The sequence below is a fragment of the Haliotis rubra genome, unplaced genomic scaffold, assembly GCF_003918875.1.
Source record: "Haliotis rubra isolate DU_JTF1 unplaced genomic scaffold, ASM391887v1 Scf894, whole genome shotgun sequence".
NCBI classification, from domain to species: Eukaryota; Metazoa; Mollusca; class Gastropoda; order Lepetellida; family Haliotidae; genus Haliotis; species Haliotis rubra.
This window is the reverse complement of record NW_025767628.1, coordinates 289,297-315,435: the sequence shown is the minus strand read 5'-3', so window position 1 is coordinate 315,435 and position 26,139 is coordinate 289,297. Positions and strand designations below refer to the sequence as shown.

At 40.4% G+C, this 26,139-nt stretch overlaps 1 protein-coding gene across 1 annotated transcript in view; it reads left to right on the top strand.

Annotated features, from left to right (window-relative positions):
- The window catches only part of LOC124263682 (cyclin-G-associated kinase-like), an 81,251-nt gene that overhangs the window by 22,739 nt on the left and 32,373 nt on the right, over positions 1 to 26,139 (top strand). Inside the window, exons 5-9 of the mRNA XM_046698336.1 lie at positions 116 to 255; positions 1,294 to 1,419; positions 11,989 to 12,078; positions 14,734 to 14,869; positions 23,986 to 24,126. Of these exons, the coding sequence (XP_046554292.1) occupies positions 116 to 255; positions 1,294 to 1,419; positions 11,989 to 12,078; positions 14,734 to 14,869; positions 23,986 to 24,126 (633 nt within the window). The remainder of the gene's footprint in view (positions 1 to 115; positions 256 to 1,293; positions 1,420 to 11,988; positions 12,079 to 14,733; positions 14,870 to 23,985; positions 24,127 to 26,139) is intronic.

The following is a 26,139-nucleotide window of genomic DNA, read 5'->3' as shown; positions in this document are numbered from 1 at the left end:
TCTTATGCCTTGGAGTCTTATCTGCTGGTCTCATGTAAGTACAGCCTAACTTTGCTGTACTACAGAGATGGCCAGGAAGACAGCTGGAACATCTCATCTCCTCTATTTGTTGCAGGTGGTGAACTAGTACACATTCTGAATGCACGTTCCACCCCTCTGCCCTGTGACCAGGTGCTGAAGGTGTTCTACCAGACTTGTAAGGGTGTGCAACACATGCACAAGCAGAAACCACCCATAGTGCACCGGGATCTCAAGGTATGCCCATTTACATTTATTGTTATCACGGGATCCAGATTTGTTTCCTTGATTAACCTCTCATGTCATATCTGAACAAGGAGCATCCGCATGTGTCTGATGCTGATGTTGAATTACCGTATATTGCCACATGTAAAGTGACCCCCTCATACAAAACTTCAAACTCACTGCTAATTTATACCCACCCCTTCTCTAACACGTCACTGCGTGAAGCACATCATCAGAGCATACATGATCCCTACATTTGTAATAAAAACATGTTTGGGTCACTATATTTTATGCAATGCTTGGCTACGTAAAAACGAGACACATGGTGCCATTTTGTGTGCTGACATGGTGGAACACCAAGCTTGTGAGAGTAAAGTACTCCTGAAGTAAGTTAGATAAAGACAGTCTGTTTCCTGTAATTTCTATCATACCAGTTTACTAGGCTTAGTTTTGTCTAACCCGTGAAGGTCCGGGTTAGAATATTGATCTTCAGTAACCCATGCTTGTCGTAAGAGGCAACTAACGGGATCGGGTGGTCACGCTTCGCTGGCTTGGTCAACACATGTCATCGGTGCCCAATTGTGCAGACCGATGCTCATGCTCTTGATCACTGGATTGTCTGGTCCAGACCCGATTATTTACAGACCGCCGCCATATAGCTGGAATATTGCTGAGTGTGGCGTAAAACTAAACTCACTCACACACTCACTAGTTTTGTCTGACTATGAGTGTGCTTATTCAACAGTCTTTGATACACCGATGTAATGGTTCTTGGAACCACAATGCAACAATCTTTAATTCTTGTATTATGTTCATGCTTGGTAACAAGTTTTGTTTTGTTTTCAATTGTTGCAAGCTGATGGTCCTCCACTTTCTATGGATGTTCTCAGAAGGTGCCCTGTTGTGGTAAAATATTTCGATGAGATTGCTAGTTCTCAAGACCTCTCTGTTTATGATGGCATTGTGTTTAGTTGAGAGGTGTGTGGACATGAACTGTGTTCTGTAGTAACAGTGTGATGATTAAAATTGTAACTTGTGTGTTTGCCTTAGATTGAGAATCTGCTGGTGAGCGCCCAGGGTCTGATCAAGGTGTGTGACTTTGGCAGTGCCACAACTGAGACTTACATGCCAGACAACTCATGGTCAGCTATCAAGAGGAGCCTAGTGGAAGATGAGGTCAGGCATACATAACACATGGAATGATACATCTCACTCTATGTGGCATCACACATACTGCATGATGACGAGCCACTCACATGGCATCATGCATCTCACATGGGCACATGTTACTCCATGTGGCATCATGCATCTCACATGGGCACATGTTACTCAACATGGCATCTTACATCTTACATGGGCATGTGCTACTCAACATGGCATCTTACATGGGCATGTGCTACTCAACATGGCATCTTACATGGGCATGTGTTACTCAACATGGCATCTTACATGGGCATGTGTTACTCAACATGACATCATACATCTTCCATGGGCATGTGTTACTCAACATGGCATCTTACATCTTCCATGGGCATGTGTTACTCAACATGGCATCATACATCTTCCATGGGCATGTGTTACTCAACATGGCATCTTACATGGGCATGTGTTACTCATCATGGCATCATACATCTTACATGGGCATGTGTTACTCATCGTGTCATCATACATCTTCCATGGGCATGTGTTACTCAACATGGCATCTTACATCTTCCATAGGCATGTGTTACTCATCGTGTCATCATACATCTTACATGGGCATGTGTTACTCAACATGGCATCATACATCTTACATGGGCACGTGTTACTCAACATGGCATCATACATCTTCCATGGGCATGTGTTACTCAACATGGCATCATACATCTTCCATGGGCATGTGTTACTCAACCTGGCATCATACATCTTACATGGGCATGTGTTACTCAACATGCCATCTTACATCTTACATGGGCATTTGTTACTCAACATGGCATCATACAACTTCCATGGGCATGTGCTACTCAACATGGCATCTTCCATGGGCATGTGTTACTCAACATGGCATCATACATCTTCCATGGGCATGTGCTACTCAACATGGCATCTTCCATGGGCATGTGCTACTCAACATGGCATCTTCCATGGGCATGTGTTACTCAACATGGCCTCATACATCTTACATGGGCATGTGCTACTCAACATGGCATCTTCCATGGGCATGTGCTACTCAACATACATCTTCCATGGGCATGTGTTACTCAACATGGCATCATACATCTTCCATGGGCATGTTCTATATCTGTGATAATCTAGTTATTTTACTGTCCTTCATTGGCAGAATTTTATAATTTCACTTAAATTGTTGATATATTTAGAACTTGCTTTAGTCACGATATGGCTGAAATATTGCCGATGTGACTAAAAATCTTAACTCACTCACTCACTCACTCGATGGGCATGTGCTACTCAACATGGCATCATACATCTTACATGGGCATGTGCTACTCAACATGGCATCTTCCATGGGCATGTGTTACTCAACATGGCATCTTCCATGGGCATGTGTTACTCAACATGGCATCATACATCTTACATGGTCATGTGTTACTCAACATGGCATCTTACATGGGCATGTGTTACTCAACATGGCATCTTCCATGGGCATGTGTTACTCAACATGGCATCATACATCTTCCATGGGCATGTGCTACTAAACATGGCATCTTACATGGGCACGTGTTACTGAACATGGCATCATACATCTTCCATGGGCATGTACTACTCAACATAGCATCTTCCATGGGCATGTGTTACTCAACATGGCATCTTACATGGGCATGTGTTATTCAACATGGCATCATACATCTTCCATGGGCATGTGCTACTCAACATGGCATCTTACATGGGCATGTGTTCCTCAACGTGGCTTCATACATCTTACATGGGCATGTGTTACTCAACATGGCATCTTACATCTTCCATGGGCATGTGCTACTAAACATGGCATCTTACATCTTACATGATCATGTGTTACTCAACATAGCATCTTACATCTTACATGGGCATGTGTTACTCAATGTGGCATCATACATCTTCCATGGGCATGTGTTAATCAACATGGCATCTTCCATGGGCATGTGTTACTCAACATGGCATCTTACATCTTACATGGGCATGTGTTACTCAACATGGCATCTTACATGGGCATGTGTTACTCAACATGGCATCTTCCATGGGCATGTGTTACTCAACATGGCATCTTACATCTTCCATGGGCATGTGCTACTCAACATGGCATCTTCCATGATCATGTGTTACTTAACATGGCATCATACATCTTCCATGGGCATGTGTTACTCAACATGGCATCTTACATGGGCATTTGTTACTCAACATGGCATCTTACATGGGCATGTGTTGCTCAACATGGCATCTTACATGGGCATGTGTTACTCAACATGGCATCATACATCTTCCATGGGCATGTGCTACTCAACATGGCATCTTACATGGGCATTTTACTCAACATGGCATCTTCCATGGGCATGTGTTACTCAACATGGCATGATACATCTTCCATGGGCATGTGCTACTCAACAAGGCATCTTACATGGGCATGTGTTACTCAACATGGCATCATACATCTTCCATGGGCATGTGTTACTCAACATGACATCTTACATCTTACATGGGCATGTGTTACTCAAGGCATGTGTTACTCAACATGGCATCTTATATCTTCCATGGGCATGTGTTACTCAACATGGCATCTTACATCTTCCATGGGCATGTGTTACTCAACATGGCATCATACATCTTCCATGGGCATGTGTTACTTAACATGGCATCATACATCTTCCATGGGCATGTGTTACTCAACATGGCATATTACATCTTCCATGGGCATGTGTTACTCAACATGGCATGATACATGGGCATGTGTTACTCACCATGGCATCTTACATCTTACATGATCATGTGTTACTCAACATTGCATCTTACATCTTACATGGGCATGTGTTACTCAACATGGCATCTTCCATGGGCATGTGCTACTCAACATGGCATCTTACATCTTCCATGGGCATGTGTTACTCAACATGGCATCATACATCTTCCATTGACATGTGTTACTCAACATGGCATCTTACATGATCATGTGTTACTCAACATGGCGTCATACATCTTCCATTGGCATGTGTTACTCAACATGGCATCATACATCTTCCATGGGCATGTGTTACTCAACATGGCATCTTACATCTTACATGATCATGTGTTACTCAACATGGCGTCATACATCTTCCATGGGCATGTGTTACTCAACATGGCATCATACATCTTCCATGGGCATGTGTTACTCAACATGGCATCATACATCTTCCATGGGCATGTGTTACTCAACATGACATATTACATCTTCCATGGGCATGTGCTACTCAACATGGCATCTTACATCTTCCATGGGCATGTGTTACTCAACCTGGCATCGTACATCTTCCATGGGCATGTGTTACTCAACATGGTATCTTACATCTTCCACTGGCATGTGTTTCTCAACACATCATACATCTTACATTACTCACACATTAATGGACACACATGTGCATCTAGCAGTGTACAAAATCACTTTTAGATTCGTGAAGTGCCATCGCAATCTAAAACTTTATTTTCTCTGTTGTCCCTTCTCACAGTCTCTTGATCATAACAGAGTAAATTGAACTTATCAACAATTCAACTCAGGGATGAATTTGAATATGCTTGCAATGGTTGTGTTGTGAAAAATGCTACAGCTTGAGTCTGTCATAGTGTGCTCACTGACCAGACATTATATTTGCTATGACCTGTTGTACTTATTCTTCATTATAGTGGACCGCCTCCGTGGTTGGAGCATCCGCTCTGAGAGCGGAAGGTCGCTGGTTCGATCCCTGGCCGCGTAATGCCAAAAGACTTTAAAATATCTTTTTGTTGGTCCCTGCCTGGCGCTCCGCCTTAATGTGTACAACAAGGACTGGTCAGCTCGGAATCTGTATAATGTGGGGTATTCATGCTTAACTGCAGCATGGTATCTCAGTGAGCTAGCACTATAAAACCAGCTTAAGTCTGGGGTAGTACAAGCAGCCACACATACACATGCATGCACGTCGTCATATGAGCGAAATAATCTTAAGTACGAAGTTTAACCTCATTTCACCTCACCTCACCATCGTTATATTGGTACCTCTAAATAGAAGTTGTTGAAGAACTTGACAGAAACCATGAAGCGGGTTGAGAATTGGCATGAAGCAGCACCAACATAACAGTTTCTCAGAATTAGTATGTATTCATGTAGCTTGTCACATGTTGCTTTAATGAAAGCTTAATTTTTCCTTATCCTGACTCATGCTCTTTTTGCTTGTCTTCTTCTTCTTGCGAACATAGTGGAACACTTGTATCTCCCTAATTGAAGCTCCCTTCAATTTAAAATCACTAATTAGTATTCACCACGAGTTACCTCCTTTCCACAAGCTCGGGAACGAGGGCGCCACCTCTACCCATGTGCCTCACTCTCTCCTTCTTCGCCCAGTGAGCTGGACGTGAGAGCGCCTGTGTCTCCCGACACACTATATCCTTTGAATTATATTTAGTTAGTTACCTCGTATAGACATCTATAGAGGTTTAGCTAGTATCCTTCAACGATTATATATTGATATTTAGTCGTTTTTCTACAGTTTAGTCACGGGGGACCGTGTTTGTTTCAGTGGATTACGTTGATGAAAATTCTGTACTATTGCAGATTACGTTTTTATGCTGCTGCTGATCCGCCTTTAATATGATGTACGGCCATGTTTATTATATTCACATTGCAGTTGCGGTACTAATTTATCCAATTCTACCTTTTATTAATATTTACTTTGCGCTTTGGCACACGCGCACAGCAGATAGGTCGGCGTATGCAGAGTCTAGTATGACTGATACACGGAACCCTCGCCAGTCTACTGCTGTTGGCCGACTCCCCCGCGTGTGGTGTTCCGCTAGAGTGGTGGAGAGGTGTGGGGCGAGTCCGCCATCTCCAAGAAGCATCCTGCTTCCCCAGACATCCCATCGTCGCAGCAGAAGACTAGAGGGTTTTTCTACTACATCTCAACAACCGAGACCGTTCCCATCGAAGTTTTGGGCCTGTATGATGATCAGCCGGTCATCATACCGATGTACATCAAGATTGACCGATGTCGGCACAGATCAGCATGCAGCCTGATGTACCAACGCGAGATATGCGATGATCGTCCTGAGGGTCCCATCATTACCAACACTCAACGCAGACGCCGCGACACCCAGGGCAGCGTCGACCTCTGAGGGAAAATCAACGAAGTCTACTAGGACTTTCTCAACCGAGATTGTTCCAGCCGATGACCTGGACCTCTACGATGATCAGCTGATCATCATCCCCGACGACGCCACAAGAAACGACCGGTGACAGCTACAACGACATCAGCAGAGATCACCATGCAGCCTGATGCCTCTACACTGATGTCGGACGATTTTCCGGTGGACCCTCCATTAACACCGCAGATAAAGCACCGACGACCTTCGCCGCAGACCATCCCAGAAGACATGATGCGACAAATTATGAACATCATGGAGGACCAATATCTCGCGTAGCAGGGTCCGAGCCAGCTGAAGGCTCCAACGTGACAGCACCCCAGAGGCACCCCCGTCAACGTAGCAGCCAGGACGATGTCACCTTCGCGAAGGAAGTCACGGACCACCTTGACGGCGAAGGACCTAGATGTACAGCTCTTCGCGAAGGCCTTCTTCGGCGGAAGGGACCTAGATGTACAGCCTTCGCGAAGGCGGAAAGAACCTAGATGTACAGCCTTCGCGAAGGACTTCGCGAAGGCAGGATAGATCATCACCTTATGCGGTTTCATCCCTAGATGTGGACTCGGACCATCAGACATCACGGAAGCCTTCGCGAAGGTCATATCGTCGTTCCCCGACCGGACGCAGAGGAAGCCAGGCGAAGGCATGCTTGAAGGACACCTGAATCCAGATCATCATCATCTAGAAGGACATCGAGGGACTATACAAGAGCTTCAGCGAACTATCAACGCCCCTCACAAGTCTCCGAAGATCAACCCATAGACAAGTTGATCATCGATATCAAGTATAAGAACTACAATCGTGATATTGGTTCTGTTGAATCCATGACGAGACGTATGTTCGCTGGCCTAAATAGATCTAGAACGATCAATTAGACACTTATCACCAGACTTCGTAACACGACTTCTGAATATGATAAGATGATCCATGCGGCCCTACTTAGGCAAGCGCCACCGATCCCACATCCTGTTAACACAGAGGCTGTTCACGAAGCAAGCTCATATATATATTTATATATATATATATATACTAATCGGGCTTTGACTCGACACCTTCGCGATGGTCACGAAGGCTAAGTGGCTCCAAGTCTACTTCACCCAGAAGATCTAGAAGGATACCGAGAACTTCGCGAAGTCTCCGGCGCTCACCGAGGAAGTCTCCTCCAAGGTTTCCATATACTAGCCACTTCGTCATATATAGCTACTCGTCAGTCCGTTTCAAGACGCCGCGATAAGTTGATTATCAACTGTATGCCAGATGCCGCCTATAAGCCTTCCACGCCGAAGATAATTGCTCAGGCTATTTACAACACAGAACGCCGCTGTATTATTAGTCAACGACATTTCATAGATCTTCACAGAAATCAACTATTCGTATAAATTGCTAATATACAATCCCGGACGACGATACGATTATCTACATGCGTGACCATTACGCATATCTGCAGACAATTCAATATCGAAATTGAACAGCAGCCTTGTTACAGCGTTAACTCTTAATCGTCAAAGTTTCTGAGAAGAAATATGTACAACAAGTTCAACGTTAATTCTACAATTATGACGATACATTCATGTATACAGTCTACAAGCTCACAACTTGCAAGTTGTTTATACCCTTATATATAAGGAAGTCGGAATTATATTCAAAACTGAAATTACTTTCACGACAACCAGGAAAATAACCTACCCAGCATAAAATTACAGAGCGAGATATTTCACCGGAGGTTTCGCTGGCGGTTACCATTAACCCTCGAAACACGTGGTCACTCGGATAACTTCGGGGAAGCTACGGTGAAGACCGACGTTTATGCTAATATCAACGACGACAAGAATTTATTCAAGGTGGGTTTTTTCCGCTACACACCGGTGACATCACAGCAGCGGGTATTATACAGAATCAAAATGCCTTGTTCTGATTGGACCGCGAGGGACAACGACCTACACAGAGGTCGATCTCTATTCACAGTTCAAGACTTACGTCACAAGTGACAACTATATATCAGTGAACGAGCAAGCCTCATTACAGTCCAGTTAACCTGAACATTCATGATTAGACTGCCTTTCTTCAAGTTAGAGACCTCCCCTGTCAAGTTAAGACGAGGGATCGGCAGTCAGGCGATTTTACATAAAGTTCAACGAGGACAGACACACCTGGTTGTGCACCTACATCATCAAAAGGACTTCGCGAGCGAATTACCTAGGACGAAAGATACAAGTGGATCTAAAATCCACAGCGTTTCAGACTACAGCTGAATTTCATCAAGCGACTAACACAACTAGATGGTTAGTAAACCTACTAAACTTCTGTTTGGAGAATAAAACGGAAATTTCACGCCCAACCTGGGGATATGAATATAGTGCTCCAACACCTCACAAGTGAGGTTTATGAACACGCCTGGATGACATACTTGGACCCCATGATACGACGATGATTCTATCAAGATGGCCAGCAAGAGCACTGTAAATTTATCTCCACCAAACCAAACAGAAGAAATAAATGCAACAGATTATTTTCTCTATCATCAACTTACGCAGAGTGAAGTCTCATGTATTATATCTCCATTTGGATCAGAACTGTCATACTACGTGCATATGCGGATGGACCTATTCCGACCCTCCATGAGCTTAATACTCATGATATTATAGCGCTAACTTCTACAATTGTTCTACACAAATGTGATTGAAATAATGGAGGGTTTATTTCTGGAAATCCGATATGGTGGTTGCAAACCATTATCTGAGAGATATCACCACCGAGGACGTCTCAGGTATACACCAATTCGATCCCATGGTCCTCGCACAACAGCTGACAGTTCCTCGGAGAAGATAAGTCAATCTAACAGATTTTTACTTATCTTATAACAATACTAAATAGCTTCATGCTATATATAATTTACTTAAGTTCCTTTTATCATCACAGTACTATGATTATTACATCATACAATATATAAGTTAACAACTCTACAGAGTTTGTTATTATATATATTTACCTTAAGTTATTCATATCTTAAGAGTAATACTATGGTTACATGATAAATGCATTAGCTAACAAACTCTACAGAGTTTTTGGCTATTTTATACATAGCTTAAGTTAATTAAGCTAACAAACTCTCTGAGGAGTTTTACTATTATATAGGTAACTTAAGCTAATTATACCTTAAGCATAGTACTATTCTCATATTATTAAAATATATTGGCTAACAAACTCTAAGGAGTTTTGCTATTATATAGGTAGCTTAAGCTTATTCATATCTTAAGCTTAGTACTATGTTTATATCATATAAGTAGATTAGCTAACAAACTCTAAAGAGTTTTTGCTATTTGGCTTAAGTATCATCATATTTCTAAGCAATATGGTTATATTATAACATGTATTAGCTAACAAACTCTACAGAGTTTTAGCTATTATATATGTAACTTAAGCTTATTCATATCTTAAGCAGTACTATGTTTATATCATATAGGTATATTAGCTATCAAAAAACTCTAAAAGAGGGTTTTGCTATTATATATTTAAACTTAAGTTTCATCATATTTTAAGCTTTATGGTTACATTATAACATGTATTAGCTAACAAACTCTACGGAGTTCTTGCTATTATATATGTAGCTTAAGTTTTCCTTCATAAGCTCAATACTAGGTTTATATCATAGCTAACAAACTCTAAAGGGTTGTTTTCGCTATTATACAATTAGCTTAAGTTTTCATCATATCTTAAGCAGTATGTTTACATTATAAAGGTATTAGCTAACAAAACCCGACGGAGTTTTGTTATTATATATATATAGCTTAAGTTTCATCATAACTTAAGCTCAGTACTATGTTTTTAACATAAAAAGTATATTAGTTAATAAACTCTAAGGAGTTTATTTTGCTATATACATTTAGCTTAAGTCTAATCTTATCTTAAGCTTAGTACTATGGTTACACTATAAACATATTAGCTAATAAACTCTACAGAGTTTTTTGGCTATTATATATGTAGCTTAAGTTAATAATATCTTAAGCACAATACTATACTCATATTGTAAAATATATTAGCTAACAAACTCTACGGAGTTTTGCTATTATATATGTAGCTTAAGTTCATTATATCTTAAGCACACTACTATACTCATATTGTAAAATATATTAGCTAACAAACTCTACACGGAGTTTTGCTATTATATATGTAGCTTAAGTTAATTATATCTTAAGCACACTACTATACTCATATTGTAAAAATATATTAGCTAACAAAACCCTACAGAGTTTTGCTATATATATGTAGCTTAAGTTAATTATATCTTAAGCTCAGTACTATACTAATATTATAAATATATATTAGCTAACAAACTCTACAGAGTTTGGCTATTATATATGTAGCTTAAGTTAATTATAGCTTAAGCACAGTACTATACTCATATTATAAAAATATATTAGCTAACAAACTCTACAGAGTTTGGCTATTATATATGTAGCTTAAGTTAATTATAGCTTAAGCACAGTACTATACTCATATTATAAAAATATATTAACTAACAAACTCTACAGAGTTTTTGCTATTATATATGTAGCTAAAGCTTATTCATATCTTAAGCTCAGCATTATATCTATATCATATAAGTATATTAACTAACAAACTCTAAAGAGTTTGCTATTATATAATTAGCTTAAGTTTAATCATATCTTAAGCTTAGTACTATGTTATATCTTAAAAGTATTTTAGCTAACAAACTCTAAGGAGTTTATACTAGCATATTAACAAGCTTAAGTCTATTAGTCTTAAGCATTGTATTAATGTTATATATACTTTATCATAATAAGTACATGGTAATAACCTTTTATATGGCAGCTGATAAGTTAGCAGCAGGAATTCATCAGTTCAGTGCCTTTATGAAGTTCCCATAGGGTTATTACAATCATCACAGTTCAAATCACTAATTATTAAAAATCCAAAGTATTAGATATTCCCACCTCCGTTCCATAGGATGCTACAAGCAAAAAGAGCATGAGTCAGGATAAGGAAAAATATGTAATTTTTGGAGTAAAATTGATATTTTATACTTATCCTGACTCATGAGGTCAGCCCTCCCATCCTCCCCAAATAACACTTTGGATTTCCCTGTAAATTCAAATGTTGGGCTCAGTATATGAGGAGAGAGTGAGGCACATGGGTAGAGGTGGCGCCCTCGTTCACGCGCTTGTGGAAAGGAGGTAACTCGTGGTGAATACTAATTAGTGATTTTAAATTGAAGGGAGCTTCAATTAAGGAGATACAAGTGTTCCACTATGTTCGCAAGAAGAAGAAGACAAGCAAAAAGAGCATGAGTCAGGATAAGTATAAAATATCAATTTTACTCCAAAAATTACATTTTTAGAGATTTGTTCATTTGTGGTCCCCGACATCCTTTGCTTGCAGATTGCTAAGAACACAACACCTATGTACCGAGCCCCTGAGATGCTGGACCTGTACCAGAACTTCCCTATCAACGAGGCAGGCGACATATGGGTAAATACACATTTAACCTGATGTAACATGTTATGTTTGGGAGGACACTCTCAGTAAAGTACAGATTCTAGTATTTTGGGGATGAGTCCCAAACAGCAACCCAACCTCTGAACCCCAAAAAGTGTGAGACTAAACTCATCCTTCTGTGTCAGAACTTAGTTAGCAATGAACCAGGTCACTTGGGTAAAGACATGGAAGTATTTTCGTGATAAAGTACCACTTTCCAGCAATGTTATTGACTGAATCTACAAATTTTGTAATTTGCTGTCTTATACTAGTGTCTCAAAAAAGAATGAAGTGGTATTTATTCTTAAGATTATTTGTCAAATCACAAATGATGGTTTTGTATTCATCCTCAATACATTGAAATGGTTGATATCTTGCTGATATATACAATTTCTCTTTGAACACCACAGTAGAGATAGCACACAGCAACAGCTCCCAAAATGTTTGAAATTCTACTAGCCCTTTGATACCTTTAATGTTGCTGATGCAAGTTTCCATTTAACCAAAAAATGTATGGTAATTTGAAGAGCCTGCATGTTGTAAGTAACAGAAGATTTATAACGTTTATTCATACATTTAACGGCTAGGCTCCCTTACAACTAACTGGCATTCATATTATTTCTAAGAAATGACCACATAGGATGTATTTGAATAATTACAGATATAAGCCACTCAGCGCTCAGAATTATGGATGATATACTCTGTGTACAATTATTGTTTAAGTTCCTTTCCAAGACTTGTGACTTGAAGGTTATTATCCCCAGCCACGATGTGGGAGGGGGATATTGGTTTGAGCTCCGTCTGTCCGTCCAAGATGATGGGTACAGATTTTCTCAAAAACTGTATAGATAGGCAAACCAAATTTGATATGTCTTTTGAGGACATTAATGCCTTGATGGAGTTCAAAAACTTCTTACAAAGTTATGGCCCTTGTCATTGGTTTCTTGACTTTGTGCACAGTATCCCCAAAGGGGACAGATTTTCTCAAAAAAACGTTATAGATAGGCAAACCACATTTGATATGTGTTTTCAGGACATTAATGCCTTGATGGAGTGCGAAAACTGAAACCGTGTTACAAATTGTTACAGAGTTTTGGCCCTTGTCATGCATTTCTTGACTTATTGCACGATATCCCCAATGTGAACAGATTTTCTCAAAAAATGTTACAGATAGGGAAACCAAATGTGGTATGTATTTTCAGGACACAAATGCCTTGATAGGGTTCAAAAACTGAAACCGTGTTACCAGATTTTCTCAGTTGCTGTTATAGATAGGGAAACCAAATGTGGTATGTGATTTCAGGACATGAATGTTGTGGTGGAGTTAAAAAACAGGAACCAAGTAGGAACAGAACACTGGTGGGGGATATTGATAACCATGTCTTCTTGTTTGCATTTAGGACATATCTATTATTGCTCCTAGCATCTGCTGGCAACTTTATCAGAGATACCTAAAGATACATACCTTGCCAGTAGTACATGATATGTCTTTTATTTGTTGTTCAAGCGGTAAACAGTCCGATGAAACAGTTAGATGTTTACTGTTGATGCCACACAGACTATCATATGTATGTATGTATGTATGTATGTATGTATGTATGTATGTATGTATGTATGTATGTATGTATGTATGTATGTATGTATGTATGTATGTATGTATGTATGTATGTATGTATGTATGTATGTATGTATGTATGTATGTATGTATGTATGTATGCCATTGAAGTATTTTAATCAGTAGTAATGTGTGCTCGTGTTTGGCAGTCAATAGCAATTCAAAGGTCAAAGTCATGAAAGTAATAATCTGAAGACATGGTTGTTGCTTCTTCCGAAAATGTATGCATGCTTAACAATCAGTAGTCAAACGAACCCCTGAAGTTCTGAGCTCTCCTAAATATTTATGATATGGCATATTGTTATTTAACATTTGTGAGTCAGTGTGTCCAGTATTCAACATTTTCAATATCCTTTCTGAAATGACAAAGCCTATGAAAGTCTGTGTAAGGATTTGGAAGTTAGTTACAGCAAAGAATATTGTAGATGAGGATTTCTTATGCATACACATTGTTTCAATGCAACATCTTACCCCATCATGAGTTAACCAATTAAGGTTACAGGGTTGCTTTGAGTTGTTGTTACTGATAATGTATTCTGAAACCAGAAGTGACATTAGATGCAAGTGTTTGTTGCTTTCAAATTCTATTTGCGAGGAAAATGTTTGGGGCCCTTCATTTCATCTAGATGATGCAAGTACTTTTCTTGTTTAGTCATCCGGGGTAGAATGGGTCTTCAGCAACCCATGCTTGCCACAAAAGGCGACTATGCTGTTTGTAAGAGGCCACTAACGGGATCGGATGGTCAGGCTCACTGACTTAGTTGACACATGTCATCAGTTCCCAATTGCGCAGATCGATGTTCATGCTGTTGATCACTGGATTGTCAGGTCCAGACTCGATTATTTACAGACCGCTGCCATATAGCTTGAATATTGCTGAGTGCGGCGTAAAACTGAACTCACTCACTCACTCACTCACTCACTCACTCACTCACTCACTCACTCACTCACTCACTCACTCACTCACTCACTCACTCACTCACTCACTCACTCACTCACTTGTTTAGTCATGTTGGTGTCCCCACTTGTTGCAGGCACTGGGTTGTGTCCTATTCAAGCTGTGTTTCATGGACCATCCGTTCGAAGACTCTGCCAAACTAAGGATCATCAATGCCAACTACAGCATCCCTGACACGGACACAGAATACTCAGTGTATCATGATCTTATCAGTAAGTCACCTTAACACGAGTTGTGGGGGTCCATGGATGACCCCTTGCATTATACATTCATGGAGTATACATCAGGTACTACAATATTGTTTTAATGCACAGTGTAATTGCTATTTAGTGCCTTGTCAGAACGTTGTTGTATTGTTGGAGTTGAACAAACTTTGTAAATAAGAATAGGAAAAATGTAAGAAATGAGTCTAAGTATTAAAGTTCTGATTAGTGTCCATTCTCTGACAACTAAGACCTCTGTCAAGTCAGTAACAAGATTGTGATTGCTGAGAATAATGTGAATTGGTGCTGTCATAGTGTGGCTAAAGGTGGACTCCTATGGAACATTGTATGCGGATGTTGTACATGTATAGAATGAGGCAAAATGAGAGTTGTTATTAATGAAAATGGGATTGAATCTAATCCACACAAATCACATGAATGACGAACATAAGTCCCAAGTCCAGGAAGATCTTCCTAATACAGGGTTCGCACGGGTCATGGAAACCTGGAAAAGTCTTGGAAAATTAATATTGCGTTTCCAGGCCTTGATAATCTATGGAAAATGGGCATATATTTAAAAAGTCATGGAAAAGTTATGGAAATTTAGTTCATGTGAAATTTCAACTCATGAATTAATATTTTTCACTCTCGTTTTAAAATTAAAATGAAATAGGACGAGATCTTGCGAAAAAAACTATCGACCAGCATTCTGTTCAGCTCTGAGCATCGTTGTTTAATTTTACAGTGTGCATGGTAGCGCTGTGTGGAGTAACCGAGTTTCGGGTGTATCACAAATGTGGCTCGCTAATTTTAACGGTTTGGGATTGTTTTTATGATGTTGAAAGGTCATAAATCGAACAGATATTTTCTTATTCTCACTCATGATCTTTTGCTTATCTCCCTTTTCTTTTCGGTAGTGGAAACACTTGAATCCCTTGAAAATACACTCACCCACGAGTTACCTCCCTTTTGCCCTTTTCCCGCTCAAACAGTCATGTGACCAGCCTTACTTGTCGCTCTCTCCCTTTTCGCCTAAGTGGATGGTTGGGCGAGCACTGGAGTCCCATATACGGCATTATATCCTTATTAGTAGCCGGCCTTCGACACACATCTCTACGCAGACGCTTCGATACAAGGCTGGGGTGCGCATCTCAACAATCAAGTTGCATCAGGAAGGTGGTCCAAAATAGAGCAGCATCTTCAGATCAATCTGCTGGAGATGACAGCCATGATCAACGCCTTACAACTATGGTCGAGCTTGTTGAACAACAAAATGCTGATGGTCCACACGGACAACTCTACAGTAGCATTCTCATCCTAAAGCTACTCATCCTCAAGTGGCGGAATACCTGTGTCATCTTAGACTGACCAGACATCTGAAAGGTTCGACATTATCTACATACATCGCCGCCATTAGTACAGTCATTACCATGAAAACAGGCATCAAGTTGACGAAAGTACCAGAATTACTTGCTCTGCTGAGATCTTTTAAACTGGAGGACCAGCAAAAGAAGTTCAGAGTTCCGGCCTGGGATCTAAATGTAATTCTACGTCATCTTACGAGTGATGCCTACGAACCTCTAGATCAGACTACCTTTGAGTTGCTGACACAGAAGACTCTGTTCCTGCTTGTGCTAGCCACGGCAGCTCGAATATCAGAGATACATGCACTGGACTTTGGTCGAACCAGATTTGACACGGGGCAACATGCTGCAGTTCATCTAGGACTTAGATGGGACTTCATTGCCAAGAACCAACTACCTGGTCAGCCAGATAGACAGTTCCACGTACCAGCGCTATCTACAATCCTTGGACCAGAGGATATAGAGGACTTATCCTTGTGTCCGGTCAGAGCCCTGAAGATATATCTTCAAAAGACTAAGACAAGGAGACAAAAATTCAAGCGCCTGTTCATCCCATTATCCACAGAGACATCAGCAGAAGTCTCAAGAATGACGATATTGTTCTGGATGAGAGCCTTCATATTGAGAGCCTATAAAGCAGCAGGACTAGAACCTCCTAGAGCTTCCAACCCACATGAAGTCAGAGCGCTGGCGTCAACACTGGCTCTGCATAGAAATTGCTCTATACCAGCAATTATGGGGGGCTGCTTTTGGAAGTCAGACACGGTGTTTGCCAACCATAACCTCCGAGACATAGCCACTGAAGACGTCTCAGGCATTCACCAATTTGGGCCTCTCGTTGTAGCACAGCAACTAACGGTTCCTCAAAGGCGCTGAGTTGGAAAATATCACCCTTTATCACGCTGACTTGTTGATAACTTTTACTAAGGAAAAGTATTAGTTTGAAAGTCCATGTGCACAGTCTAGGACAGGCTAGCATGAGTGATTAAAGATCCTGTACGGGTAAAGATCTTACCTGTATGTGAAGAGGTCTCAACTCTTTATGATAAAGATCTTATCATAATCTATGGGTTGTTATAAGATATCTAGTAATAAGAAGATACTAGTTTATCTGTAGCCACATGAATCAACATGATTCAACTTGTCTGAGACTGAAGTAAGACAAGGAAGTTGGAAGAATAGGATCACAGAAATGCCGGGGGATACAGGACGTATCTAAGGACAGCTGTTGAATCGAATTGGCTTCACCCACCACCAATCTGTCGGATTGTATAAGCAAAAGATCATGAGTCAGGATAAGAAAAAATATTTAATTTTTCAAGTAAAATTGTTATTTTTATACTTATCCTGACTCATGACGAGAAGCCCTCCCAACCTCCCCGCTGGAAACACTTCGGATTTCACAGCAGATCCAAGTGTATGGGCAGAAAATCAGGAGAGAGTGACAAGTAAGGCTGGTCACATGACTGTTTGCGCGGGAAAAGGGCAAAAGGGAGGTAACTCGTGGGTGAGTGTATTTTTACGTCTGCTTCGGGAACTTCAAGGGATTCAAGTGTTTCCACTACCATTCGAAAAGAAAAGGGAGATAAGCAAAAGATCAGGATAAGTATAAAAATATAAATTTTACTTGAAAAATTACATTTTTACACTTGTATTTTGTTTGCACAGTAAAAAACTATCAAGCGACATTATACTCAATTGAGCTATGAAGTCGCTGAGTAAGTAGATAATATTAATATATTATTCCGTTTCACAAATCATTCCATCATTTCGCAACTTCCATTTGCAAATGGCGGGTTTTCTGTTCGACTGGAAGGAAAACGAGATCAATTGTTTTGACAGTTTATGAGAAAAGTTAACGGCGATTTGTTTAGTTACTATGCCGGGTCGTTGTACTTTTAATGCCCATGGCAGTCGAAATATTCGTGGATAAGAAGGAGCCCACGAAGTTCAACGCGGAATGTTGCCTTTGCATGAAAGACCTTGATATTTCAAATATGGGCGATGCTCACCTTACAAGTCATTTGAAGTCTGCAAAACACAGAAATCTTAAAACTAGAGATGAAAAAAATTTGAAAGTCATTGTAAACAAGAGAAGTTCGGAAGATACTCCACCTGAAACTTAAATATGTGTGTTAAGTGCAGGAACTCCAAAACAGACTTTACACATGACAGTTTGCAGTGTCAGTTCTAATATGTAATGGAAAAAGTCATCTTAAATATGTCAAAAGAAATGATTTAGTAAAGGTGTTTGTTTTCTTTCCAAGTTTGGTGGCCTTTAATCTCGTGTTTAAGTACTGGGTCCTTGCTAGCCCTGTCATGGAAAACTCAGAAAATAGCCTTGAAAAAACATGGAAAGTCATGAAATTTAGGGTACTTTCAAGTGTATGAACCCTGCTACCATGTGTTAATTCTTTAACCAGTTTTGCCCATAAATCCATAATGCAAACATTTTTATATTTATCTACATAATTTATTTCTTCATGTGTTGCCCTGCATCCACAAAGTTGGCCCATAATACAAAGAAATTGTATTTGTCGATATGATAATGATTGTCATGTGACAAAGTAATATACTACCCATCAAAAGTTTGGACTCACTGGTGTAAATGTAGCCACTTTTGTTGTGTACTGACTCCGACCTTCTAAATGAAACACATGGGATATCGTAGGTCTGCATAGTTTAATCGCACGGTTCGAAGTGAGGTACATCTGCCAAGGTTATTACGTCACTATGTGACGTAATCACACCACGTGCTCACGCGCTCATACGCGCGGATGTAGATGACATAACATAACATTTCCCCCCTTACAAAGAATACCTGAGGGAAACCCACTGAATAAATAAACAGTTCCTATAAGTAAAAGCTAAAACTTCTTAAACATAAACAAACTATCTAAACTATCATTAACAGATGAACTATTACCAAATAAACACTTGAGTTAGTGTATTTACTTTGGCTTACTTTAACTAGAAAGGTAAAACTTTAACAGGAGATAAAATTCAACGACCATTCAGCTAATATTTAGAGTCCACTTTGTTAGATGTTCCCTAAGTACAGGTTCAGTCTATCTGGAGGACGGATTGTCCTGCTTGAGCGTCTAGGAGTGGGCTGAAGCACTGGCTCCAGTGAGCTTGTCTCACCACATGAGACACTAGCATGATTAGAGTCTCTCGTCGGTGCTGCACACCTCTCTGGTAAATCTGGTTCAATTTGAAGGCTAATATTGTGTTCCTCTCTGGATCGCAACTGGTCGATGTGTCTGCGACACTGCCCGTTACCCACATCGACATAATAATGTCTCTCACCATGCTGAGCAGTAACTTGTCCTGGTACCCATTTATCTGCACCACGATAGTCTCTCACCCACACTTTACCGTCCACTTGTCTGGTCTCTGTCATATTACCACTTTGACTCAACAACTTTGTTGACATAACAGATTGAATATCCGGTTTTAGCAAATCCAGTCTTGTTTTCAGTTCTCGTCCCAAGAATAACTTGGCTGGTGTCTCATTTGTGACACAGTGCGGAGCAGCCCTGTATGCTAACAGGAACTGAGCAACTTTCTTTTCAACATTTCCATCACTATTTTCGGATGCTCTCATGGACTGCTTAAAGGATTGTACCAATCTTTCGGCCTGACCATTTGTCGCTGGATGGTACGGAGCGGACAAAACATGCTTGACTCCATTACTCTTCAGGAATGCCTCAAACTCATTTGAAACAAATTGTGGCCCATTATCAGTTACTAACTGATGTGGCAACCCAAACTGGGCAAACAATTTTCACCTCCTCCTTCACTGTAGCTGCTGAAGTTGTAGACTTCATGATTATTATTTCTGGCCATTTGGAATATGCATCCGTAATCAATAGGAACATATGACCTATAAAGGGGCCAGCAAAGTCCATATGAATACGATGCCAAGGACGTGATGGCCATGACCACGGTCGCACTGGTGCAGACGATGGATTTGCCTGATTACTTTGACATGCTGAGCATGTCTTGGCGATACCCTCAATATCGCTGTCAATGCCAGGCCACCAAATGTAGCTTCTGGCTACAGATTTCATCTTCACTACACCAAAATGGCCCATATGTAGTTCTTGTAATACATGTTCTCTCATCTTCATTGGAATGACAACTCTCATTCCCCACATCACGCAACCCATATGCACAGACAGTTCATTTCTCCTTGTGTAAAATGTTTCATTAGAGCATTATCTTCATGCTCTTTGGACCATCCATTCATCACTGCTGTGTACACTTCAGACAACAGTGCATCACGCCTTGTTTCGCTCTCACGCCAGCGCAAGACAGGGCAGCTGCTCAAATTGGCTGTTATAGAACAGCGCTACATCATCATGAAAATTCTCATTTTGTAATGTTGTACTCAAAGGCAACCTAGACAAGACATCCGCGATTGGCATGCTTCTCTGACGCTCTGTACTCAATAATGTAGTCATATGCACTCAGTATTAGCACCCATCTCTGCATGCGAAGCTGCAGTGATTGCGGCACTGGCTTACCAGCTCCGAATAGAGCTGTCAAAGGCCTGTGATCAGTTATCAGTGTGAAGTGCCTGCCATACAGGTACTGGTGAAAGCGCTTTACACCAAATATAATACCCAATGCTTCTCGATCAATTTGAGAATAGCCTCTTTCAGCTGCAGACAAAGTTCTTGATGCAAATGCAATAGGTCTCCAATCCATCACTCATCACATGTGACAACACCGCCTAACACCATATGAAGAGGCGCCACATGCTAGCCGTAATGGATGTGAAGGATCATAATGACACAGAACCTCAGAACTGGCTATCATAGCTTTGCATTTGTTAAATGCTGCCTCACACTGAAGAGACCAAACCCACTTCTTGTCCTTCCTCAACAGGTTATTCAAGGGGTGAAGAACTGTTGACAAGTTTCTCATGAAGCGCCCATAGTAGTTCACTGGACCCAAAAAGGAACGAAGTTGAGATACATTTGCCGGTCTTGGTGCATCTTGTACAGCTTGTACTTTGTCCTGACTTGTATGCAAGCCATTTCTGTCAATCACGTGTCCCAAGTACTTCACAAGAGTCAACAAAAAATGTACATTTTTGCTTTTTGACTCTCAAACCATAGTCCTGCAATCTCTTTAACACCTGTTCGAGGTTTCTGAAGTGTTCCTTATCATTTGCACCAGTCACCAAAATATCATCTTGGTGACACAACACTTTATCAAGTCCTTGTAACACTTGGTCCATGGCTGCCTGAAATATCGCTGGAGCTGAGGCTTATACCAAATGCTAGTCTTGTGTATCTGAACAACCCTTCGTGTGTTGATTGTTAGGTACTTCTGACAATCAGCATCAACTTCCATTTGTTGATAGGCATGCGCCAGGTCTATTTTAGAAAACTTCTGTCCTCCTGCAAGTGTGGCAAACAGATCTTCAATTTTGTGTAGTGGGTACTTGTTAATGTTAAGTACTGGATTCACTGTGGATTTGAAATCCCCACATATCCTTACGCTTGAATCACTTTTGATCACTGGCACTATAGGAGTTGCCCACTCACTGTGATCAACTTTGACTAACACACCATTTTTCTCCATCCTATCTATTTCCTCATTTACCCTCTCTTGTAGAGCATAGGGCACTGGTCTTGCCTTCATGAATCTTAGAGACATGCCATCTTTTAAAGATAAGTGAGCTCTGATATCCTTAATTGTACCTATCTGATCGGAGAAAACATCACAGTATTTCACCAATAATTCTTGAATTTGTGTGTCACTCTTGTCTTCCTTGCAATAGTGAATCTCATCTCCCAAACGTTTCCAGTCAATTTCGACAAATGGTAGCCATGATCTTCCGAAAGCAGGGTGGTCCCTCCCCTTCACAACGTGTAAATCAAGTTCATGTACATCTTTGCCATTTGTAACGCCAACTTTCATTATTCCAAAATCAAGAACATGCTGAACTGTGTAAGTCTTCATAAGTATTTCCGCTTTTCGTAATTCGCATCCTTTGAACTTCTTTCAAAGGTGCTCTCGTTGATGATCGAGTGCCTCGACCGGTATCCAACTCGAATTGCATATCACTGCCGCTGACATTAACAGTCACCCAAATAACATCGGCACCTTTTTCTTGCAAAGCATACATATGACTCAAACAATACGCAAGGGTCATCAGGATACAGTTCACTGTCATTTTCTGTGTCAATTGCCTTCACACGAAGTCCTTGAATTGTGTACATCGCCATGTTTGCTCACCACGCCACTTCCGAAGATGAAGGCCGTGAACTTGAACCTGGGTCATGACCCGACCTCTGACCTCTACACACCGACTGCAAATGCCCTCGCCAGACAGTTCAAACACACGGTGTCTTTATGCTTACAAGCCGCTTATGAGATGAAAAACGCTTCCACATCGGAAACACCATTTACTGCCAGAGTTTTTAGGTTTGCTGTTAAAAACATATACATCCGGCAGTACGCCCTTCAAACTGTCAGAGCCTCTGCTTAGTTCCTCGCAATCCTTCGCTGCTAACTCCATAGAATTTGGCGATAGCAAGTGCACGATCAAGAGTCAGGTCATTTTCTGCAAGTAATTTCCTTTGAATCGAAGTAGATCTTAATCCAAGCACTAACTGATCACGTAAACGCTCATTCAAAGTGTCTTCAAACTGGCAATTCGAGTAAGTCCTCTCAAAACCACAGAATATTGCGAAATAGTCTCACCGCCAGCTTGCATTCTCTTTTGAAATCGGTATCTCTGCTATCACGAAGCGGGCTGGCGTGAAATGATTCTGTAACAGGGTTACCAATTCACCAAGAGTCCGGTCTTGTGGTCTTGCTCGGCGCCGTCAACGACTTCAGCACTGCATAAGTCTTACTTCCAATCATGGACAAAAATCCTGACACACGACGAGCATCAATGACTTCATTAGCATCAAAGAATAACTGCACTCTTCGCATATGATGCCCAATCCTCCTTGTTTTCTTCAAAAATTCCAACTTCACCAATGACGCCCGCCATATTGAAATATCACTGAACAATTAACCACGTTTTTCCAATGTCAAACTTCAACTTTCACCGCTAACGATGAAATATTCATTAGCAAATGTAATTAGCACTTCCAATAGGTAGGAATTCTGTAATCCTCGTCGCCACTGTTGTGTACTGACTCCGACCTTCTAAATAAAACACATGAGATATCGTAGGTCTGCATAGTTTAATCGCATGGTTCGAAGTGAGGTACATCTGCCAAGGTTATTATGTCACTATGTGACGTAATCACACCACGTGCTCACGCGCTCATACGCGCGGATGTAGATGACATAACATAACAACTTTCTTCAGTCAACTGTTCTAAACTAGATTTTGCAAAGTATTCCATACTGTTTAAAGGTACTGTTTACACATGAACTGTATTGTAAAACAAATTTGTAATGTTGAAAAGATTATTGTCATGAGTTCAATAAATGATGAAGCTCAGTGAAAATTGGAGAATTCTTAACAAAACTTTACACCAAAACGCAGGTGTTCACATGCACGATTTTTGCACATGCTTTTCAGCAATTTGATGCATGATCCTCATGCTATTCATCTGCATAAGGTTTGCAGTTGGTTCCCGCAAGTTAGTGGAGAAATTCATCTTCGATGTAACCACATATATATAGATAACATATAGTGAGTGCTTGAAGTGAATCTAAACTTTTGATGGGTAGTATATGACAAAAAGAGCCAGGTGAGAGAGCACTGTAATGTTCACATTACAGGAGCCATGCTGCAAGTGGACCCGACTCAGCGGCCAGATATATCGGACATCATTGACCGCCTGCAGGCAATTGCTGCAGCCAGGAGAGTCAACCTAAAAGAAGCACTGCAGATTGGAGATGTAACAGTTGCGACCAGTCAAGGTATGACAGCATAAGTAAATGTTGAACTAAAGTAATGTCGGAAATAGAAAAAAACTGTTTTTTCTCATTTATTTCTACAATTTATGTAGTTGAGATATAAAAGTGTGAAATATCTGTTAAACTAAATTTGGCCTTACTACAGTCTCAGTGGTAGGGAGATAGGAAACGTAGAAAACAGACTTTACTGAGGAGAAATTAGTGCAGAAATGAGCAATGTGTTTTTTTCTAAGTCCAAAGCAACTTATTTGGAACAGACCGTGGCTTTATGCAAATTAGCGTGCGATGATATTGTATTACAAAGGACACTTTTTAAATGCCCATTTTGTAATTAAACTTAGTTTCATTTAAAAGATAGGTGACATAAAAAATAATAACTTTAACACTGAAACTATTCAGGATGTAGCTGCCATGGAGTTTCACTATCACTATAAAAAGAAACAGGTAGGAGGGGTCGTCTCAAAAGCAAAACCAGAGCGGGTGTCGCAGACGGTGGTTGAGGTTGGGCTGGGGAAATAGAGATATTAGCTAAGATAAAATAATCCTTTAGAATTAAACTGGGGAAGAAAATGGCATGTCATGACAATTTACAAATAATATCCGATCCTGTCGATCTTCTGGTGGTCATGCCACCTATATATTTTGAGACATTTCATACGATGGCTGATATAAGCTTTTCTATGGGTATCATACTCTTTTACATATCACAACATAAACTTTATGAAAGAAAGACACGTAAGATGTTAATCAATAGATGAAACACATAAAAAGCATAAAATATCTTTGAGATGACCCCTTGTAGGCAGCACATGCATTTCATGCCAGGTGAGTTGACAGTCCGTCGTCATACCTGGCTGAGCGACCTAATTGCCATCTATAGTCTGATCTATTGTTTTCAGCAGCTACAGGTATTTTTTCTAAGTTTTGTCCGATTTTACAAGTAAACATGCTTTTCTGGATATCCTATTACGCATCCCTCTGAACGCCCAGTTAGGCCGGTGTGGATTATTTCGACACATGCTATTTGCAATTGTGAAAATTTTTGGGATACAGAGTTACAGCCTAAAACAGGGTTTTTCTATTTCCGACAGTACTTTAACACCCACTGATAAATTGTAGATTATGTCTCATTGTGATGTAATATTTTGCAAGTGATATTTTATCTTTAGACTGTGCACAGAAGACAGACATGTGTCCGGGTCACCAAGTAGTTACCTCACTTTTCCTTCCTTCCACCACAGCTGGCAATAAGCCTTTGCATGCTAGCCATTTAATATCGATGTTGAGGTTTCTGAATTTGTCTGGATTACATTTGTAACTGACCTTCCAGTGGAGGGCTCCTTCAAACAAATATGCTTTCATCATTTATGTGTTTGCAGTGTTGTTATTTTGTGTCCTTTTGCATAGTGCTGTATAGTTGATTGTCCTTTCCTGTGTTATGTCTTGCGCAAGTGGTTATGGGAGCATGAAATGTTTAGAAGAGGATCTTCCCCTCAGATTTCCACCTTCTGCTGTAGTAAGTCATCATATTAACCTGAACCACACTCGCTGTTCCAAAACTGTAGAGAGAGCTTCTGTTGAGAGTGTGAGTGCCTATCCATGGATCCTCTTTAACTTCATCTTAAAAGAATCAGAAAGATGGTAACACAGAAGGTGTCATCTAGCTGTACTATGTATGACAAAGCGATTAATACGTTTTAGACAAGTGTCAAAACCAGACTCTCAATCTGAGTAATTGTCTTCGCAGATTATCAGTTGCCTTCAGGAGTTGTTCCGCCATATTCTAGTGTCACTTGATGCAACATTGGATTATCTTAGACTTTGGATGATCCTGTTAGATTCATCCCGAATGGGTCTACATGAGCACCTGCAAGTACTGCTCCTCAGGCGAGTTATGTTACCTCAGCGTTGGAACCAGTACCTGAACTACTGCCAACTACTTGTGCCTTCTATATCAATGGTGCCTGTGACTTCACTGACGATGAGTAGAATGATGTACAGGATACACGGCTAAAA